The sequence below is a fragment of the Pteropus medius genome, unplaced genomic scaffold, assembly GCF_902729225.1.
Source record: "Pteropus medius unplaced genomic scaffold, Ma_sr-lr_union100, whole genome shotgun sequence".
In the NCBI taxonomy this organism is placed as follows: domain Eukaryota; kingdom Metazoa; phylum Chordata; class Mammalia; order Chiroptera; family Pteropodidae; genus Pteropus; species Pteropus medius.
The window spans coordinates 245,788-264,470 of NW_024341895.1; the positions used below are offsets into that span (position 1 = coordinate 245,788).

Below are 18,683 nucleotides of genomic sequence, written 5' to 3' on the forward strand. Positions count from 1 at the left end.
GATGGACTGGATGGGGGGGATGGGAACAGCATGTGTCGAGGTCAAGAACGATGACAATAGCTAATATTATGTAATACCTAGTGCGTGCCTGTTACGGTTGTAATTTTTACATGCATCGATCTATTTATTTCTTAGAAAAAACCCTATAAGATAGTTGCTACTATTAATCCATTTTAAAGGGGAGAAAATAGAGGAGCAGAGTGTTTAAGGGACAGAGCCAGCTCCCAAGGCAGATCCAAATGCTCTAACACCTGGCTCCCTCATGCGGGTAACTGATGGGGGTACGCACAGAGCTGGGGAAGGCAGGAGACAAACTGCTGTGAGGGGACATAGCCTGGCAGTGTGGCTAAGAGCACAGATAGAGTGACAGGCTGACACTCACTTCCTGTCCCCACCCTCATCACAGGCCATCAACCGTGCTATGCAGAAGCCCCAGGAAGAATACAGTGTTGGCGTGCTTGACATCTATGGCTTTGAGATCTTCCAGGTACTGCCTGTGCTCCCCGGCCCACACACTGTCCCTCCCCGTGTCCAAGGTCACAGAGTGACCCAGTGGTGGCCCAGTGGTGACCGCAGGGTGGCCCAGTGATCCCAGGAACCTCCAGCAGCAGCCCGCTGAAGGAAGCACTCTTTTCCTCCCTCGGCAGAAAAATGGCTTTGAGCAATTCTGCATCAACTTTGTCAATGAGAAGCTACAGCAGATCTTTATCGAACTCACCCTGAAGGCTGAGCAGGTGGGCAGGGGCAACCAAGTAGCCAGGGACACCAGACAATGCTGGGGACCATAAAGATCTCTCAGCAACTAAGGGACACCCCAACCCCCATTCCCACCTCTCCGTGCTGACCCTCCAGGCTCCACTGTGAGATTTTATCTGGAAGAGGTTTCCTGCCTCTAAAGTTTTGACAAAGACTGGGGAACGGCCTTTGTTCAGTCCCTCGACAAGTACTTACTGAACCCCTGCACTGTGCCCAGCACTGTCATCAGTGCTAGGAGGCCACCTCGCACAGGCCGCACAAAAATCCCCAATGTTTCCATTCTGCCCCACCCACAGAAGCAGAGCCTCAGAGGAGGATTCAGGGCAAAGACCTGGAGAGGGATTTTTAAAAAGAGCCCAGGTCGGGTGTGTTAAGGAGCAACTGGACTCAGGTCCACTGGGACCCACGGAAACTGTGGAGCAGACCTCGGAGCTGGCCGCTAAAAGAGAGAGGGGGCCAGGGTATCTATCGGCCTGTTCCCATCTGCGGTCGAGGGCTGCCAGGCTGGCATTTCCAGCCTGCCCCATGCAGGACAATGGGCTTTGTTACGGGAGACTGTCCTAACTGATGAGATGTTGGGTGGGGGGGACACCGCCCCACTTTCTTCCCCCATCCTAGAATGTACGTGGAGCACACATTCTAGAAGTGCACACATCTTTGCCCAGCCAGCTGCCCCCACCCCTGCCCCCTTTGCCACCCCCAGGAGGAGTACGTACAGGAGGGCATCCGCTGGACCCCCATCCAGTACTTCAACAACAAAATCGTCTGTGACCTCATCGAAAACAAGCTGGTGAGGGCCAGGCCAGCTTTGGGGGCGGGTCTCACTAGGCCCCATGGTTGAGCCTGGGAGGCCTAGGACAGCCAGGAGGGGGAATGAGCCCTGTAGGCCCTTCTCTACCCAGAAGCATGGACAGAGCCTGTCAGCCACCTCACCCATTTACTCTGCCCACCTGCTGGCCTTTCACTGCTCAGGGAGGGCTCAGTGCTGACAGGTCCCCACCAGGCATCGTGGTCTGGGGAAGGGAAAGAGGCATGGATCCCTTATGGGGTCCCTCACCCCATACTGTGCCCCAGGGAGCTTCCACAGCCCTCTCACACATACCTGGACCCCACCACCTTCTTTTGCTCTGGTATTTAGAAGGCCCCCCCTCGTCCCCCCACCCCGGTAAAAGCTCTCTGTGCTGGGTTGCGGGTAGGGCCAAGCCAGGCTGAGCGGCTGCCGCTTCTCCATGCCCACAGAACCCCCCAGGCATCATGAGTGTCTTGGACGACGTGTGTGCCACCATGCACGCCACAGGCGGCGGTGCCGACCAGACGCTGCTGCAGAAGCTGCAGGCGGCCGTGGGCACCCACGAGCACTTCAACAGCTGGAGCGCCGGCTTCGTCATCCACCACTACGCTGGCAAGGTGCACTGCACACGCGCGCGCGCACACACACACGCACACACACACACACCCCGCCGGTGGCCCCCAGCGGCACCTCCTCACAGACCCAGGGGGCTCCAGGCTGCAGCTTCCCAACCTCCTAACGGAAGGAGCCCCTGGGTACCCCCAGCCAGGGATGCAGAACTCCACCCACCCTTCTCCAGCCCTACCCCAATGACAGAAAGAGGAACTCCCACCAGTGACCCCAAGAAACTGGCCTGGGCCTCCCACCAAGCCTTCAGCCAGAGCTGCAGAAACCCACTGGCCCCTGATCAAGGCCGCAGCTCCCCCTGCTAACAGGACAGCTCCTCTTATAGGACTGAAACTCCCTCCCATTGACCCTAAGTTGGGCAGAAGACCCCAAACCCCAATCTGAGCTGTAAGACCCACTAATTCTCTGACCCAGGACACAGGCCACCACCTTTTAACCTCAACTTAGAGACCCCCCAGGCCCATGCAAGCCACCACCCTCCAAAATGGGCTGGAGTCCCCTACAGTCCCCTCCCTAAGGCCATAGAAATCCACTGGCTTGTGACCCTGGCCACAGTCCCCCTCTCCAATTGTGAGGACTGCAGACTCTGCCACTGACCTTCACATGAGCGGCAGATACCCCCAGCGGTGCCTTGGCTTGCTACAGCCCACCAGTCCCTCAAACGGGCTGAAGTTCCTGTGTCCCCTGAGCCACGGAACACCCACAACCAAGATGACAAAGAGCCCCTACCTTGGATGGCAGACCCAGCCCACAAGCCTGGCTGAAGTCCCCCAGCATCTCTAGCCACTGCTGTAACCCTCCCCCAACACAGACCCCCAGGACCCCCTATTTACAACACACATACTCAGTCTGACCTTTTGATTCCAAATTAAGTAACAGAACCCCCACCCTGGACACTTCCTGCCCAGACTGCAGCCCGTTCCCCAACTCTGGGCTATAACCGTCACCTCCCCTGCCTCTGATCCAGGCTGAAGTCTCCTGCTCCCTAACCTAGACTATAATCCCTACCTACCCTCACCTCTGACCCCGACTACAGCTCCACCCTCCAATTTCAAATTGAACATCAGAACTCCAGGGACCCCAGGCCCATGCTGCTGTCCCTGCCCCCTATTCTGAACCACGGATCCTAACTTCCCAGGGCATGACCCCCGACCACCTGAGCTGTAAGCCCCACTAGCCACTCAAGCCTCAGCCCCTCACACCCTCCAATGCCACCTCCTTCCAGGTCTCCTATGATGTCAGCGGCTTCTGCGAGAGGAATCGGGATGTTCTCTTCTCCGACCTCATAGAGCTGATGCAGACCAGTGAGCAGTGAGTGCTCCCAGACGTGGGGACATCCGAGCAGAAACCCCCATGGGGATGGGGGAGGCCTGGGGACCACCCATCTTCCCTAGAGCTCCCATCATACCACAGGCTTTGTGGGAGTGGCTGGGTGGCCAGGACAGTATTTCCAGTGACTGGCTCTGATTCAACAGTAACCAGAGTTCTTAATGGCCCTTCCAGAGCCACCCTCTGCAAACCCAAGCAACCATGAGGGGTACAGACCGTTTCCTTTTTTATGCAGAGAAAACATCTCGCTCTGCAATTTTCTGTATTAACACATATGGATCCATCTCCCTGATGACAGCTGCATACCAGCTTCCACCTTTTGGCTTTTTATACCTCAAAATTTAATTCAAGCTCTGCTGTAGACCAGGCACCGTTTGAACTTGTGGGGATGGATAACCGAACAAGTCAGAGAACACAGGTGCTCTCATTGTGACGACAGCCCAGTGGGGAGACATTGAACTAGGAAAAAAGTCAAATAGAATCTAGCATCAAAAAAGTCAGGGACTTATGAAAAGTCATAAGACAGTGGTTCTTAAAAGGTTGAAAAAAGGTCAAAAAAGTCAGGGACTTATGAAAAGTCATAAGACAGTGGTTCTTAAAAGGTTGAAAATGTGGTTCCTGGACCAGCTACATAGGCCTCCTCTGAGCTGGTTACAAACACAGATTCTCAGGCCCCAATCCAGACTGACTGAATCAAAGTCTGCATTTTAACATGATCCCCGCCCCCACCTCCACGCCTCCCGGGGACCCATGTGCACATCAGACTTTGAGATTCATTGATCTAGAGCAGTGCTGTCCAACATATTCCACATCCAATAGAATTCAAGCTACATATGTAATTTTTTTTTAAAACAGCCTTATTCAAGTACAGTTGACACACCATTAAATGCACCCATTTTAAACAGCTTTATTCAGGTACAGCTGACACACCATTAAAAAGGTAATTTTTAATACGGAGTTAGACAACCATCACCACCATCCAGTTTGGAACATATGCGTCACCTCAAAAAGATCCCTTGTGCCAAACTGCAGTCAAGCCTCATCTCCACCACCTGTGTCATTTTAAATGTCCTAGTAAGCACATTTAAAAAGTAAAAAGGCAAACAGGTAAAACAGGTGAAATTTTAAAATGTTTTCTTTAATGCACTATACCCAAAATATTATCATCTTGACATGCAATCGATATTTTAAAATTATTGTCTATGGCCATGCCACCCTGAACAAGCCTGATCCCATCTGATCTCGGAAGCTAAGCAGGGTCAGGCCTGTTTAGTACTTGGATGGGAGACCACCTAGAAAGACCAGGTGCTGTAGGCGTAAAAAACAAAAAAATAAGGGATTGTAAGCTGATAAGGTCCTTGCAATCTGTGACGTCAACCAAGAGTTACCTCGCCAAAAAAAAAAATATCTATATATATAGATAGATATATAGATATATATGTACATATTTAAATATATATATATATATTTTTAAATTGTTAATGAAATTTTTTACATTCGCTTTTTCTATACCATACATTCTTTGAAATCCAGTGTATATTTTAACAATTACAATACAACTCAGTTGGGACAGGCCGAGGTTCACCTAGGACCTCTCAACAGCCACATGTGACCAGTGGCCACCATATTGGAAGGCACGGAACTGTGGCTCTCAAAGCGGGGTCCCTGGACCAGAAGAATCAGCATCCCCTGGGAACTTGTTAGAAATTATTGGGCCCCAGCGCAGACCTGTGAAAAACCCAAGGGATGGGGCAAGGCCATCTGTGTTCAACAAACACTCCAGGTGATTCTGGCTCCCACTCAAGTCTAAGAACCACTGGGAATAGCGCCGTGAAGAGAAACTAAGTCAATAAAGGAAGAATAGAGAGTAGGGAAGACATCATTCTTTTTTTTTTTTTAATCTTTAAATTGTGATAAAACATACACGAAATTTACATTTTCAGCACTTTAAACTGTACAATCAAGTACATTCACAGAGTTGTGCAACCATCACTACTATCTAGTTGAACTTTTCATCTCCCCAAATGGATACTTCGTATCCATTACGCAGCCACTTGTTCTGTGCCGGGGTGGACAGGGAAGGCCCGCTGAGGAGATGAGGGAGAGAGCCATGACGTACCACAGTGTATTTAACTGACCCCCTGTGTAGTGCCCATAATTGACTGCCACAAACAGGGCTTCAGCAGCAAGCATCCCTGTTCCTGTTTCTTTGCACGTGCACACACACACACACACACACACACACACACAAGCCTATGCATGTAGGATGGTTCCTACAAGGGGTCCTGCCCCCACTTCCCATGATGCTGCACCGCTGGACACATTTTCCTGTTTAATTTAACTTTTTCTATCTTATTTGCTATCCAAGTCATACGTAGCCATGGAAGAAGTAACAGAGCAAATAATTAAGGAACCAAAAGGATGAAACCAACTCTCCAGTTCTCACAATCTTGCCCTCCACATTCAGGGAGAACTATACTTTGCAGTGTGCCTTCTGGGCCCCAGGCACCTAGGCAGCCCCACCTCTGGGAGAGGGCACCCCAAGGTCCAGCTGCACCGCCAACCGCTACTCTCCCCTTGCCCAGAGCCTTCCTCCGGATGCTCTTCCCTGAGAAGCTGGATGTGGACAAGAAGGGCCGCCCCAGCACTGCTGGCTCCAAGATCAAGGTGGACCTGGGGTGGGCGAGGAGGAGCTGGGCTTGGAGATGGCTGGGTCCGTTTCTCCGCTCATTCCAGTGCCTGTCCCTTCCCCGACCCGGGCCCTCTGCCCCTGTCTCTGGTACCTTCTGTCCAGCAGGGCCTTCTTCCAGCTCTGGGGTTAAGGGGCTTGAACCAGTTTCCTCAATGGAGCCCCTAACTCCCTAAATCCAGAAGTGAGCCATCACCCTAATAATTTTTTGCCCCTTGGTCATATGGCATTTTTTTAATGTGGTAAAATAGACATACCATAAAATTACCATCTTAACCATTGTTAAGTGTCCAGTTCAGTGGCACTAAGCACATTCGCACTGCTGCGCAGCCGTGACCACCATCCGTCACCAGAACCTTTTTCATCTTGCAAAACTGACACTCTGTCCCCGTTAAACACTAACTCCCCCCGCCCCCAGCTCCTGGCTCCCACCAACCACTCTCTGTCTCTATGAATCTGACTACTCTAGGGACCTCATAAAAGTAGAATCACATGATATCTGTCCTTCTGTGTCTGGCTTATTTCACTGAGCGTAATGTCCTTAAGGTTCATCCATGTCCTAGCAGGTGTCAGAATTTCCTTCTTTTTAAAGGCTGAATAATTGTCCATAGTGTGGATGGACCACTTCTTGTTTATCCATTCATCTGTCAATGGACACTTAGGTTGTTTCCACCTTTTAGCTATTGTAAAAAGAGCTACTGTGAACACGGACGTCCCATCTGAGTAATATTTTAATAACCATGTATTGAGCACTTGTCAGTGCTGGCAGCAAATACGGGACAATTTACTTATATGAGACTAGTCCCACCTGGCAAATGGAGAGACCGAGGCTCAGAGAGGTGCAGTCACTGGCCCAGAACACACAGTAGAGCCATGATCAACACCAAATTTTCTCCTGCTGCTCCCCGCCAACCCGCCACCTGGGATGACTTCTAGTCTCCCTCGAGGGGCTGAAATGGACAACGCAAGGCTGGCTTCTCAGGCACACATATGAGATTCTGTACTTCCAAAGTACTGGTCCCCAAAAGACAGGCAGAAATGTTCTGGGGGACGTGTTTCCTGAGGGCTCGGTTTCTCCATCAACAAACACCCCACCCCCAGCAGTGTATCTCTGTCTCTTGGGTCTGTATTCAGGGTGGGAGGAGAGAGGGGCCAGAGGATCCCATCTGTGCACCCCCCCACCCCTCCTCCTCCACCTCAGAAACAAGCCAACGACCTGGTGGCCACGCTGAAGAGGTGCACACCCCACTATATCCGCTGCATCAAACCCAACGAGACCAAGAGGCCACGTGACTGGGAGGAGAGCAGGTGACTCCTAGCCCAGCCTGGGTGCCACCTGGACTGGTCCACACTACCTGTCCCCAGACTGACCCTCCCTCCAGAACCCTCTTGGGGTTGCGTGACCCACTGCAGGACTGACCCAGGTTAACCTCTAGGACCAGATCAAAGGCCCTCGGGGCTCAGGATTAAACCTAGAACTGATCAAGACCACCTCAGACTCCAGGGATGGCCCCAGACTGACTGGAGGATGACCCAGGGACTAGCACAGTCTCCCTCACAGTCCCTAGGACCCAACCTAGAAGTGACCTTGACCATAGAACTAACACAGAGACCAACCCCCCAGAACCTATGCCCTGATCCCACAGAAATGACTCCCTGGGACCAGTGCTGAACACCCCCTCCCCAGACCTCAGAACTCCCAGACCCCGAACTACCAGCAGCAGAGCCCCCTCCCACTCCTAGGACTGGTGAGGCCCCCATCAGGGGACTCAGGCCGTCCTCCCTCCAGGGTCAAGCACCAGGTGGAGTACCTGGGCCTGAAGGAGAACATCAGGGTACGCCGGGCGGGCTTCGCCTACCGTCGCCAGTTCGCCAAGTTCCTGCAGAGGTGAGGTGCCCTGCTGCTCCTGGCCCTAACCACCACCTCGCAGAATGACCTCCGCCTGCACCATCTGCTCCAACCCTCCTAACCCTCTGCCTCCAGGTACGCCATTCTGACCCCCCAGACGTGGCCACAGTGGCGGGGGGATGAGCGTCAGGGGGTCCAGCACCTGCTGCGAGCTGTCAACATGGAGCCAGACCAGTACCAGATGGGGAGCACCAAGGTCTTCGTCAAGAACCCCGAATCGGTAAGTGTATGTGGAAAAGAGAGACAGACACCTGCGTCACCTGCAGGGGCTCAGGTCTTGCTCTTCGGGCCACTGTGTGACCTTGCACATATTTCCTCACCCCTCCAAGCCTCAGTTTCTCCATTTGGAAAATGGGGTGAGTAATAGCCACCCTGCAGGACGAGGGTGAGGATTATATAAAACAGGAAGTCTTCCGAACAGTGCCTAGCACGTAGTAGATGATCAGAAAAACCTAAATTAGCTGGACAGTCCTTGGTGGCCAGGAAGCAGGTGGAGAAACACATGGCTGCCTGTGCTGACAAGCCCCTTAGCAGGAATAGGACTCACGCTTATTGGGAATGCCTTTTTTGTCCCTTGTCTCCTTCCTTTTTAGTTCCATTCCTTTCCCCTTTCTACTTTCTTCCTTTGTTTTCCTTTCTCATTTCCTTCTTTCTTTCCTTTCTCCTATCCTGTTCCTTCAGTCACGAACGCATTGAGTCCCTGCTCCGGAAACTCCTGGCAAAGTGGCAACTTTCTATTTCTTATTCCAAGACCAGCCTCAGGCCCTGACACATCAAAGGCAAACCTCATCCCACATTTTCCAACCTGGAACAATCCCTCCAGCTGCTACCATCGGCGCTTAGCCTTTTATCAAAAGGCCGGAAGCACCACCAACCTTATGCTGCCTCTGCTTTCAGGGATAAAACAAACAAAGCAACAATGTCAAATAGGTCTTGGGGATCTCACCTATAGCTCGGTGACTATAGTCAACGGTGTTGTATTAAATACTCAAAAGTTGCTAAGAGAGTAGATCTCCAAATTCTCACCACACCAAAGAATGGTAAATATATGAGGCGATGGAGGTGTTAGCTAACCTATAGTGGTAATCATTTTGCAATGTATATACGCATGTATCTAACCAACTCATGTACACTTCAAACTTACACAGTGTTACATGTTAATTACATCTCAATAAAGCTGGGGGAAGGAAGGAAGGAAGGAAGGGAGGAGGGAGGAGGAGGAGGGAAGGAAGGAAGGAAGGAAGGAAGGAAGGAAGGAAGGAAGGAAGGAAGGAAGGAAGGAAGGAGGAAGGGAGGAAGGAGAAGGGAGGGAGGGAGGGAGGGAGGAAGGAAGGAAGGAAGAACGTGGTTCCATAGTGTAGCGGTTAGCCCGTCTGCTTTACATGCAGAAGGTCCTGGGTTTGCATGGTCTTATGGCCATGCCACCCTGAACAAGCCCGATGTCTGATCTAAGAAGCTAAGCAGAGTTGGGCCTGGTGAGTACTTGGATGGGAGACCACCTAGGAAGACCAAGTGCTGTAGGCATAAATAATAAATAATAAAATGATAAAAAAATAATTGAAAAAAATAAATAATAAATAAAATAAAAAATAAAGCCGGGGGGAAGTTTTTAGAAAAGCAACAGTGATAAAAAGAACAAAAAATTAGGGCAGAGAACACCCTAAGGGCCTGTCTGGCCACCTGCTTCTATGTGAGGTTGGAAAATAAACAGGGAGATGACAGTCTCAAAGAGCTGTATTAGTTCACCAGACTCTCAGGTGAATCTTAGGTTCCCCAGCCAGGGACAAGCTGGACCAGCAAGGATAGGTATGCTGGGTGGGGACTGGGCCAGGACCAGCTGGGTGTCTCATCACCGCCACCGGCATAATCATGGCACCCACACTTAGCACCTCAGGGGATTCGAAGACAACAGCCAAGAGATTGCTGAGAGGATTCATTCCCTTGACGCTACTATAATGTACAAGTCACCTGTTCTCTCACCAAAGTAAAAACAGCACAGAGGGGTGGAGACTCTGGAGATTTCACAGCTACAAAAATAGTCTCTCCTGAGAGGTTGAGAACCTTTGTTCCCCAAATTTGTCTGCATCTACCTCCTAGAGCTTTTCCCTGTGGATGCATTTGGCTCTGAGAAGTAAAAAATCTGGAATTGCAAAGTAGCTATTGTTACTGATCAAAACTTATCACAAACCAAAATTGCCCATGGCTAAAACTATACCTGAAATCATTCGATTTGTAACAGATAAGAAAAAATGGAGAGAGGGAGGGGGAAGAAAAATAGCAGGATGGGCGGCGGAGAGAAAGAGAATCCATCTTGTCAGTTACTGACAGGCTGTATAATCTGACTCTGAAAGAAATAGATAAAAATTGACACTGGAAAAAAAAAACAGACAAAATAAAGCTATTTCTGGCTAAGACTATAGGAGGTAAAATCAAATTTTGACAAAAATTGCAGTCAACACATTTCGAGGTAGGGAAGATGAATTTGGCTGGAAATAATAAAATTCACTAAGGTAAAAGTTTGGCGGGACATTTTTATAAGGAAAAAAAGACAATATTTACTCAGGAAAAGGGGATTCTGATGAGGATAATTTTAGTAAAATGAAAATAGAAAAAAAAACATAAAAAGTTTAACTACGCTGTATCAAAAATTGGTCAAGGGATTAAATGAACCTAATGAAGTTGCAGCCTTTCTCAACCACAAATGCACTTATGTTGAGATGATTCTCAGTTGGATTAATTCTTGTAAATATCCTTGAATGTGTTATACACTTTGAATGTGTTATACACCTGTTGGCCTCCACTGCTCATTATCCCAGGTATGTTAGTTTCCTGTGGCTGCTGTAACAAAGTACCACAAAATGGATGGCTTAACCCAAAAGAAATTTATTTTCTCACGTTTCTGGAGGTTAGAAATCTGAAATCAAGGTGTCACAGGGCCATCCTCCCTCTGAGGGCTTGAATCCAGGAAAGAATCCTTCCTTGCCTTTCCTGGTGGTTGCCAGCCATCCATTTATAGCTGCGTCACTGTAGTCTCTGCCTCTGTCACCACAGGGTCTTCTCTGTTGTGTGTCTGGGTCCCAATTTCCTTCTTATAAGGATACCAGGTATATTGGATTTAGAGCCCACCCTACTCCAGTGTTAACCCATTTTAACGTGTTATAGCTGCAAAGACCCACTTTCCTAATGAGATCACATTCACAGGTTCCGGATAGACATGAATTGGGTGGTGGTGGTGTGGAGCCGGGGGGTGGGGGGGACTTATTCAACCCAGTCCCCCAGGATAAGCTCAGATTTTGGTCCTGTCTCACCCACCTTAAACACACCTCCCCTCACCCTCTGCAGCATGAAGGAGATAGCATTTCAAATTCTACAGATAGGAAGGTCCATTTCCCAAACTGAAAACGAATCCTCTTCACTGGGCAGAAATCCCATTTGCCCTGAACAGCTAAGGGGGAGAGGGTTCCTGATTGAGTGGCTCACTCTCAGTTCTGCAGGCTGGTCTCCCTTTATTCATACCTGCCCCCCTCAGCAAACCACAGAATGCACTTACAGGCCCTCCAGATACACTATAGGAGGCATTACTCAGACATACTTCACACACACCAACCATCGAGTGTCAGAGAAACAAAAGAATACATATGTAAACCACACGATCCCTGCAACCTATGAAACTACAATGCTGAAACCCAAAGCTTTAAAAGCCCTTCAAGATATATTTTTAAAGTGCATTTGAACCAAGTATCTGCAGAATTCTTTTAGTCCGTGCAAGAAACCCTGGGGTTTCTGGGAGATGTCCACCATATTGGTCAGCAAAATGGGCAGCCAGGCTTTGAGCAGTGATGTGGTATTTGCGTATTTGAGAAATCCGAGTAAAGGGTTATTTTTCTAAATAAAGCCCAGTTTTATTTTCAATAATATCTCCCATCTTCGATAACTGACAATGCTGTCCCTTTTATCACTAAATTGCTGTTTGAATTCGGATGTTTCCCAGCCACCTGTCCTTTTCCAATGGATTGTTCTAGTCTTTGACCAGCACCCATTGTTTTTATTACTGTACATGTATAACGTTTCATATTCAGTGGGTTCTTCTCCTTGATATGTTCACCTATTATTATTCCAAATAAACGGACATCTTCCGTGGCATTTCGACTGTCTTAGTCTGACATAGTTTATTCCCTAAGCCTTCTCTGGATCAAGACTCTTAAAACTCAAAAGTCTGATTTCTGCAAAAGCTTCCTTTCCAGGACCACCACATCTAGCTGTGCGGGTTGTATACTACACAACCACACGGTTGCCAGTCGCATCACAGCCCTGTACATCAGAGGTTCATATTTACAGTATCTTATTGGTTTTCTAAAATGCACATTGATTCACATTTCTAACATCTCTGAAATTGGAGTGCATCTCACATGAAAGGCATGTCATAGCTTAATTAAGTGTGAGAAACCGTGATGTTATACCATTTCTGGCAAGACCTCAAAGCTAGTAAGAGGCAGAGCTGAGATTCAAACCCTGCAAGACAACCCACAGTTATAATTGATGCAGGACCTGTGTCACATACTGGGAGAAAATCGTGGGTCCTGTCATTTGGAGGAAGAAATTTTTGACCGTAGTGTGACAGCATGTGTGCAGGTGCCCGTGAGCAAGAGCATGTGGGTGGGGTGGGCTAGGGGGAAACCGGAGACTGTGGCCCTGGGGAGATGCCAGGACCCACCACCCCTTTCTCTTGCTCAGCTCTTCCTTCTGGAGGAAATGCGAGAGCGCAAGTTCGATGGCTTTGCCCGTACCATCCAGAAGGCCTGGCGGCGCCACGTGGCAGTACGGAAGTATGAGGAGATGCGGGAAGAAGGTGAGAGGCAGTAGGTGGGAGGCTCAGGGTGGAGACAAATGGACCTGGAAGAGCCAGGCCACGACCTCTGCCTCCCACCCTGTGGCCCCACAGCTTCCAACATCCTGCTGAACAAGAAGGAGCGGAGACGGAATAGCATCAATCGGAACTTTGTCGGGGACTACCTGGGGCTGGAGGAGCGGCCAGAGCTGCGTCAGTTCCTGGGCAAGAGGGAACGCGTGGACTTTGCCGACTCAGTCACCAAGTACGACCGCCGCTTCAAGGTAGGCACTAGCAAGTGGGTACGTCTAGGACCCTGGCCTCAGCCTGGCACCCCACCCAGAGGTACACCCTCACCTGGCCCAGATACATCTGTCCACAGGTATATATTCACCTATCCTAGATACACCTGCCTCATCACAGGTACACACTCGCCTGGCTGGGGCACACCTGCCCACAGGTATACGCTCCACTAACATAGATATATCTGTCCATCAAATATGACCTTATGTAGCCCAGGCATACTTGTCTATCAGATGCATCTTCACCTGGCCAGACACATCTGTCCACAATTACACATTCACCTCACCCAGAAGCATTGACCACAGGGCCACCCTCATTTATCCTGCACACACCTATCCATTAGGTAGGTATACCCTCACCAAGTCTAGATAGACCTGTCAGTTAGACACACCTTCACCTGGCCTAGATACACCTGTGCTCATCTGGCCTGGGCACCCATGTCCAGCAGGTCTACCTTCATCTATCCTGTACCTGTTCCCTGCCCCAGACACCCTTCTAGCCAATAGACTCTGCTTTAACCTATTATATAATGTAACTACTCATATACCTTTGCGTGGAGGGATACCCTCACCTGTCCTTCACCTGACCTGCCAGCACCACCCCTCTGCCTGGGGTTGATCCCCTAGGACCAGGCTGCCCATGCCCAGGGCTCCTGCCATCAGCCTCTCTGGTACTGCATCCTCATAGCCCATCAAGAGGGACTTGATCCTGACGCCCAAGTGTGTGTATGTGATTGGGCGAGAAAAGGTGAAGAAGGGACCCGAGAAGGGCCAAGTGCGTGAGGTCCTCAAGAAGAAGGTGGAGCTCCAGGCCCTGAGAGGAGTCTCCCTCAGGTGAGTCCAGGCACTCACCTGCCCCACAGTCACCCTTGCCTTCCCCCTTGTCAACCTCAGTTCTCTTCATACTGTTACCCCATCTGTAACTCTGACATTCTTACTTGCCGCTATATCTGTAACCCTCTCTTAGCCCTACCTGTCACCTTCACCCGCCCTCACACTCACGATCCTTATTTGCCAACAGCACTTGTCCCCTCATCCGACTCTTCACCTGGCCCTTCTGTATTACCATCTTCCCCAGCTCCACTTTTCCCGGTTCCCCCGTCCCGTGTAACTCTTCGCTTGCCCCTTACCTGACCTTCCCTTGTTGCATCTCACGTGTCAGTCTTGCCACTCTCAACTGCCTTTCCTCCCGCCCCCAGTACGCGGCAGGACGACTTCTTCATCCTCCAAGAAGACACAACGGACAGCTTTCTGGAGAGCATCTTTAAGACTGAGTTTGTCAGCCTTCTGTGCAAGCGCTTTGAGGAGGCAGCACGGAGGCCCTTGCCCCTCACCTTCAGCGACACGTACGCCTCCCCTCACCACCACCATCCTCGAACTGGTCTAGGCATAGCACCCTCTCCCCACCCCACGGTCCCGCCGAAATTCCCTTCTGCCCTGCCATCCACCAGTGCCCGGCCTAGCAAGGATAGGATGGGGAGGTAACACACATCTCCGCTTGGGAGGCGAGCGCCCCAAAAGCTTTCTCTTCTCTCCACAGACTACAGTTCCGGGTGAAGAAGGAGGGCTGGGGCGGAGGTGGCACCCGCAGCGTCACTTTCTCCCGGGGCTCCGGCGACGTGGCCCTACTTAAGGCTAGCAGCCGGGCCCTCACGGTCAGCGTGGGTGATGGGCTGCCCAAAAGTTCCAGTGAGTCCGCGCAGAACCAGGGGGTGGTGCCAAAGAGGCGGGCCAGCGAGGGGACCAATCAATGTTGAAGGGGCGGAGCCAGTGATGCTGGCCGAAAGTGGGTGAGGGCTGTGAAGGGGCGTGTCTAGAGAGAGAGACAAAAGAGGTAGCCATGGAGAGGGTAGGGCCAGCGAAGTGACCAGTGACTGGGCGAGCAACGTGGAGGGGCGTGGCCAGAGAAGAAGCCCGAGAGCTAGCCGATAAATAGGGGGGCCGGGGTGGGGGGTGAGGACGCAGAGTCACAGGTGGGGTGACCCAGGAAATGAGGGCAGGCAGGCGGAGTCCCAGAGGGCGGGCCAATCAGGACTGAGACAGTGAGCCTGAGGGGGGCGGGGCCTGGGGAGGAGTGGACTGGACATATGGGCAGGGCCAAGAGCCTGGTCTGGTCTGGCCACCACTCAAATCCTGTATCCTTTCCATTTTCCTTTACAGAGCCTACACGGAAAGGAATGGCCCAGGGTAAACCTCGAAGGTCGGCCCAGGCACCTTCCCGGGCAGCCCCTGCGCCCCCCAGAGGTGAGGAGATGACCCCCACTAAGTGTCTTCTCTTGCCTCTTGTGGGCTCCATGACCAAAGCCAGTCCACCTATCAAACAGTCTAATAAGCAGAGTTGACCAGAACTCTCCGTAACTCCCGATCTCCCACAGAGTAACAGCTAAACTTAGTTTGGTATTCAAAGCCCTTCAGAATCCCAACCCCAGCTAACCACTGACCTCTTCTCTCCCATCTTACACTCCTGTCAGGCAAGCTACATCACATTTTCCCAACTTGCCAAATTTGTCAAAACCTCCAGGCCTTTGCTGGGGCTGTTTGCTCTGCCTGTCTCCAAAATTCCCACTCCACTTGAGCTCCTATTCTTCCTCCAAGACCCATCCACAAAAGCGTTCCTACAGAATGGGGTTGGGGGAAAGACTGCTCCTGCAGAACCTCTCTCTGATCCCTCCTGGCCCCTGGGTCCCTCCTTCTGGTCTAGTCACCCTACTGGATTGAGAGTGTGGCTGCCTCCTCCCTCAGACTGGGAACTTTTAGTCAAGTCCTCCCCAAATACTCCTAGCATCACCATGATAAATGCCTCCATCCTTGCTCCAACCACAGGTCTGGACCGCAACGGGGTGCCCCCCTCTGCTAGAGGGGGCCTTCTGCCCCTGGAGATCACATCTGGAGGGGGCTCCCAGCGGCCTCCCCGAGGCCCTCCATCTTCAGCCCTGAGGGCCAGCAGACGCCCTCGGGCACGGCCCCCCTCGGAGCATAACACAGAATTCCTCAATGTGCCAGATCAAGGAGTGGCTGGGTAGGTGGGGTGGGAGGGCAGCCCTAGGAGATGGGGAGCTGTGAGGAAGTATCTAGGGCTGTGATGAGCGCCCCCCTCCCTGTGCCCACAGGATGCAGAGGAAGCGCAGCATTGGGCAGCGGCCAGTGCCTGGTGTGGGCCGACCCAAGCCCCAGCCACGGACACATGGCCCACGGTGCCGGGCACTGTACCAGTATGTGGGACAAGATGTGGATGAGCTGAGCTTCAACGTGAATGAGGTCATAGAGATCCTCATGGAAGGTGCGCGTGCTGGGACAGAAGTGGGAGAAGTCAGAACCCTGATACCAGGCAGCCCCCCATTACCGCACATCTTCCCATGGGATGACAGAAGTAGCCAGCTAGTTTTCAGGCTCCAATAGAAATAGCCTCTTCTGAGCCAGTGGCTGCACAGGCTAGAGGGCTTGGGTCTGGAGTTGCCTCCTAAGCCACCTAGGAGCCTGGCCTCACTGAATCACATCTAGTATCCCGGCCTCATTTTTGTCACCTGTCAAACATAGTGCTAATAGCAGAATCTTAGAGACCTCTTGTGAGTAGGATATGGGGCATATCTGGATGGCGGAAGCCGCCTTCTTTACCTTAGTCCCTGGCTGCCCCAGAGGGGCCTTGAACTCAACAGCACCCTCTGCAGGTGAGTAGGGGAGCCCCATTGAAGTCGTCCCTGGGACCACTATGGGTATTGCAGGGAGGGGCCTGAAGCAGATCATGGATGAAGGAAGAATGCAAGAGAGTAGTCTAGAAAATAACAGTGAGCCAGTGACAAGGAAAAACCATGTGTGTGTCCCTCCCTCCCTCCCTTCCTTCCATCACTCTCTTTTAAGCCTCTGCCTTATGCCAGACCAGTGGAAATGCATAAAACAGACACTGAGCCAGCTTGAAGGTTTTCTCCGGGGTGGCCTGGGTGCCACCTCACACTCTCTTCTCTCCCATAGATTCCTCGGGCTGGTGGAAAGGCCGGCTGCATGGCCAGGAGGGCCTCTTCCCAGGAAACTACGTGGAGAAGATCTGAGTGGGGGGGCCCAAAATTCTATCCTCCTACCTTCTAGGGAGCCAGGCCCGGCCAGCAGGGGGTCTCGTTTCCCTTGGCTGCATTGGCCAGAAGGTGTAGTCTGGTGGCCTCCAGCCTAGCCCAGCCCAGGCCCTGGGTGGGTCTGGGAGTCACCTGCAGCCACCCCTGAGCCCTGGACTGTCCCATGTCACACCACCTTCCTTTTGTTTTACACAGGGCTAACAGCAGAGCCTACCTCCCAGCTGCCTTATGAGTACAAAATGAGGCATGTCCTGTCAGCAAAGGGTGGGGCATAGTTGGGGGGCCTTGACAAGCATGACCTCCCTCCTTCTCTCTTTACTGAAGCAATAAATGTTTGCTGGGTCAAAGTATCAACCTTCTCAGAACCTTGTGATGTAGGAGCAGCAAATGCCCCATTTTACAGGTGGAAAAATAAAGAGTCAGAGTTTGAGTCACTTACCCAAGATTCCACAGAGCCGAGCCTTAAAAAGCTTGAGTTTGTCTCACTTGCCAACTTCCAGAAGCTGCATGCCAGCTTTCCTATAGAAAATGGTCTGGTGGGTCCTATCAGATCTGAAGCTGCAGCCCCCAAACCCATCTGGGACCCAACTGGACCCTGAGGAAGGAGGCAGGTCCCGCATGGCCCCCCACAATCCATCCTGAGACACCTCTGGCCCCTGTCCCCCACCTCATGTCTGTGCATTCTTAGCCCTCACTCACCTGGGGTCAGGACTGGTTCTGACATTTGAGGGCCCTGGCTTTCTGCACTTATGGTCACAGGTCAAGGGGTCAGCCTGGCTAGTGGTTTCCCAAATTGTCTCCAAACCCATGCTGGAGTCTGAGCCTTTGAGAATTCCATGCAGGTGCTGCAGAAACTGTCTGGGAGTCCTACTATGGTCAGAGCCTAAGGATCCTAGCTTTCCAGATGGATACCCCCTCTCTGCTCAGCCCCTCAAAGAGTAAGCCAGTCTGAGAGACTAGAGGGGTCAAAGTGAACCAGAGAAGGGACAGGGGCGACTGTCCAGCAGAGCTTTCTGCAGGATCCGCACCCTCTCTCTTCTGCACCTACCTGGGGAAGCTGAGAGTAGCTGGCAAAAAAAAAAACAAAACAAGGTTGCAACTGAGTCTCAGCAACCTTTTTATTAGTTGTCATACAAAAGCATTTACCCAGTCCCTTGAATGTCCCCGGTTCCCATCTCTGATTTTCTCACTCTGCTGCCCAACCATCATTGTGTGCATCACTCGCTGTAAGACTTAGATATAAAGATGGGAGAGGGCAGGGAGGACGACCGACATGAACCACTGACCTCATCAGCTGGGCATTTCCTTGTGCTGAAGAGGAAATCAGGGCTTCCATCTCCTCAGCCCTCAAACTCACCCTGCAGGCTACCCCACCCTAGCTCCTGG

General features: G+C 51.4%; 1 protein-coding gene and 1 pseudogene across 1 annotated transcript in view; both read left to right on the top strand.

The window, feature by feature from the left end:
* Positions 1-17,651, top strand: part of MYO1F (myosin IF) — a 31,391-nt gene extending 13,740 nt beyond the window's left edge. Inside the window, exons 11-28 of the mRNA XM_039857515.1 lie at positions 407-487; positions 648-734; positions 1,460-1,546; positions 1,996-2,163; positions 3,399-3,484; positions 6,088-6,169; positions 7,393-7,499; positions 7,981-8,079; positions 8,176-8,320; positions 12,835-12,949; positions 13,043-13,212; positions 13,919-14,064; positions 14,430-14,576; positions 14,771-14,919; positions 15,391-15,474; positions 16,054-16,249; positions 16,341-16,510; positions 17,200-17,651. Of these exons, the coding sequence (XP_039713449.1) occupies positions 407-487; positions 648-734; positions 1,460-1,546; positions 1,996-2,163; positions 3,399-3,484; positions 6,088-6,169; positions 7,393-7,499; positions 7,981-8,079; positions 8,176-8,320; positions 12,835-12,949; positions 13,043-13,212; positions 13,919-14,064; positions 14,430-14,576; positions 14,771-14,919; positions 15,391-15,474; positions 16,054-16,249; positions 16,341-16,510; positions 17,200-17,276 (2,196 nt within the window). The 3' untranslated portion in view covers positions 17,277-17,651. The remainder of the gene's footprint in view (positions 1-406; positions 488-647; positions 735-1,459; positions 1,547-1,995; positions 2,164-3,398; positions 3,485-6,087; positions 6,170-7,392; positions 7,500-7,980; positions 8,080-8,175; positions 8,321-12,834; positions 12,950-13,042; positions 13,213-13,918; positions 14,065-14,429; positions 14,577-14,770; positions 14,920-15,390; positions 15,475-16,053; positions 16,250-16,340; positions 16,511-17,199) is intronic.
* LOC120599431 (uncharacterized) lies at positions 4,701-4,819 on the top strand (annotated as a pseudogene).
* Positions 17,652-18,683: the final 1,032 nt, after the last annotated feature.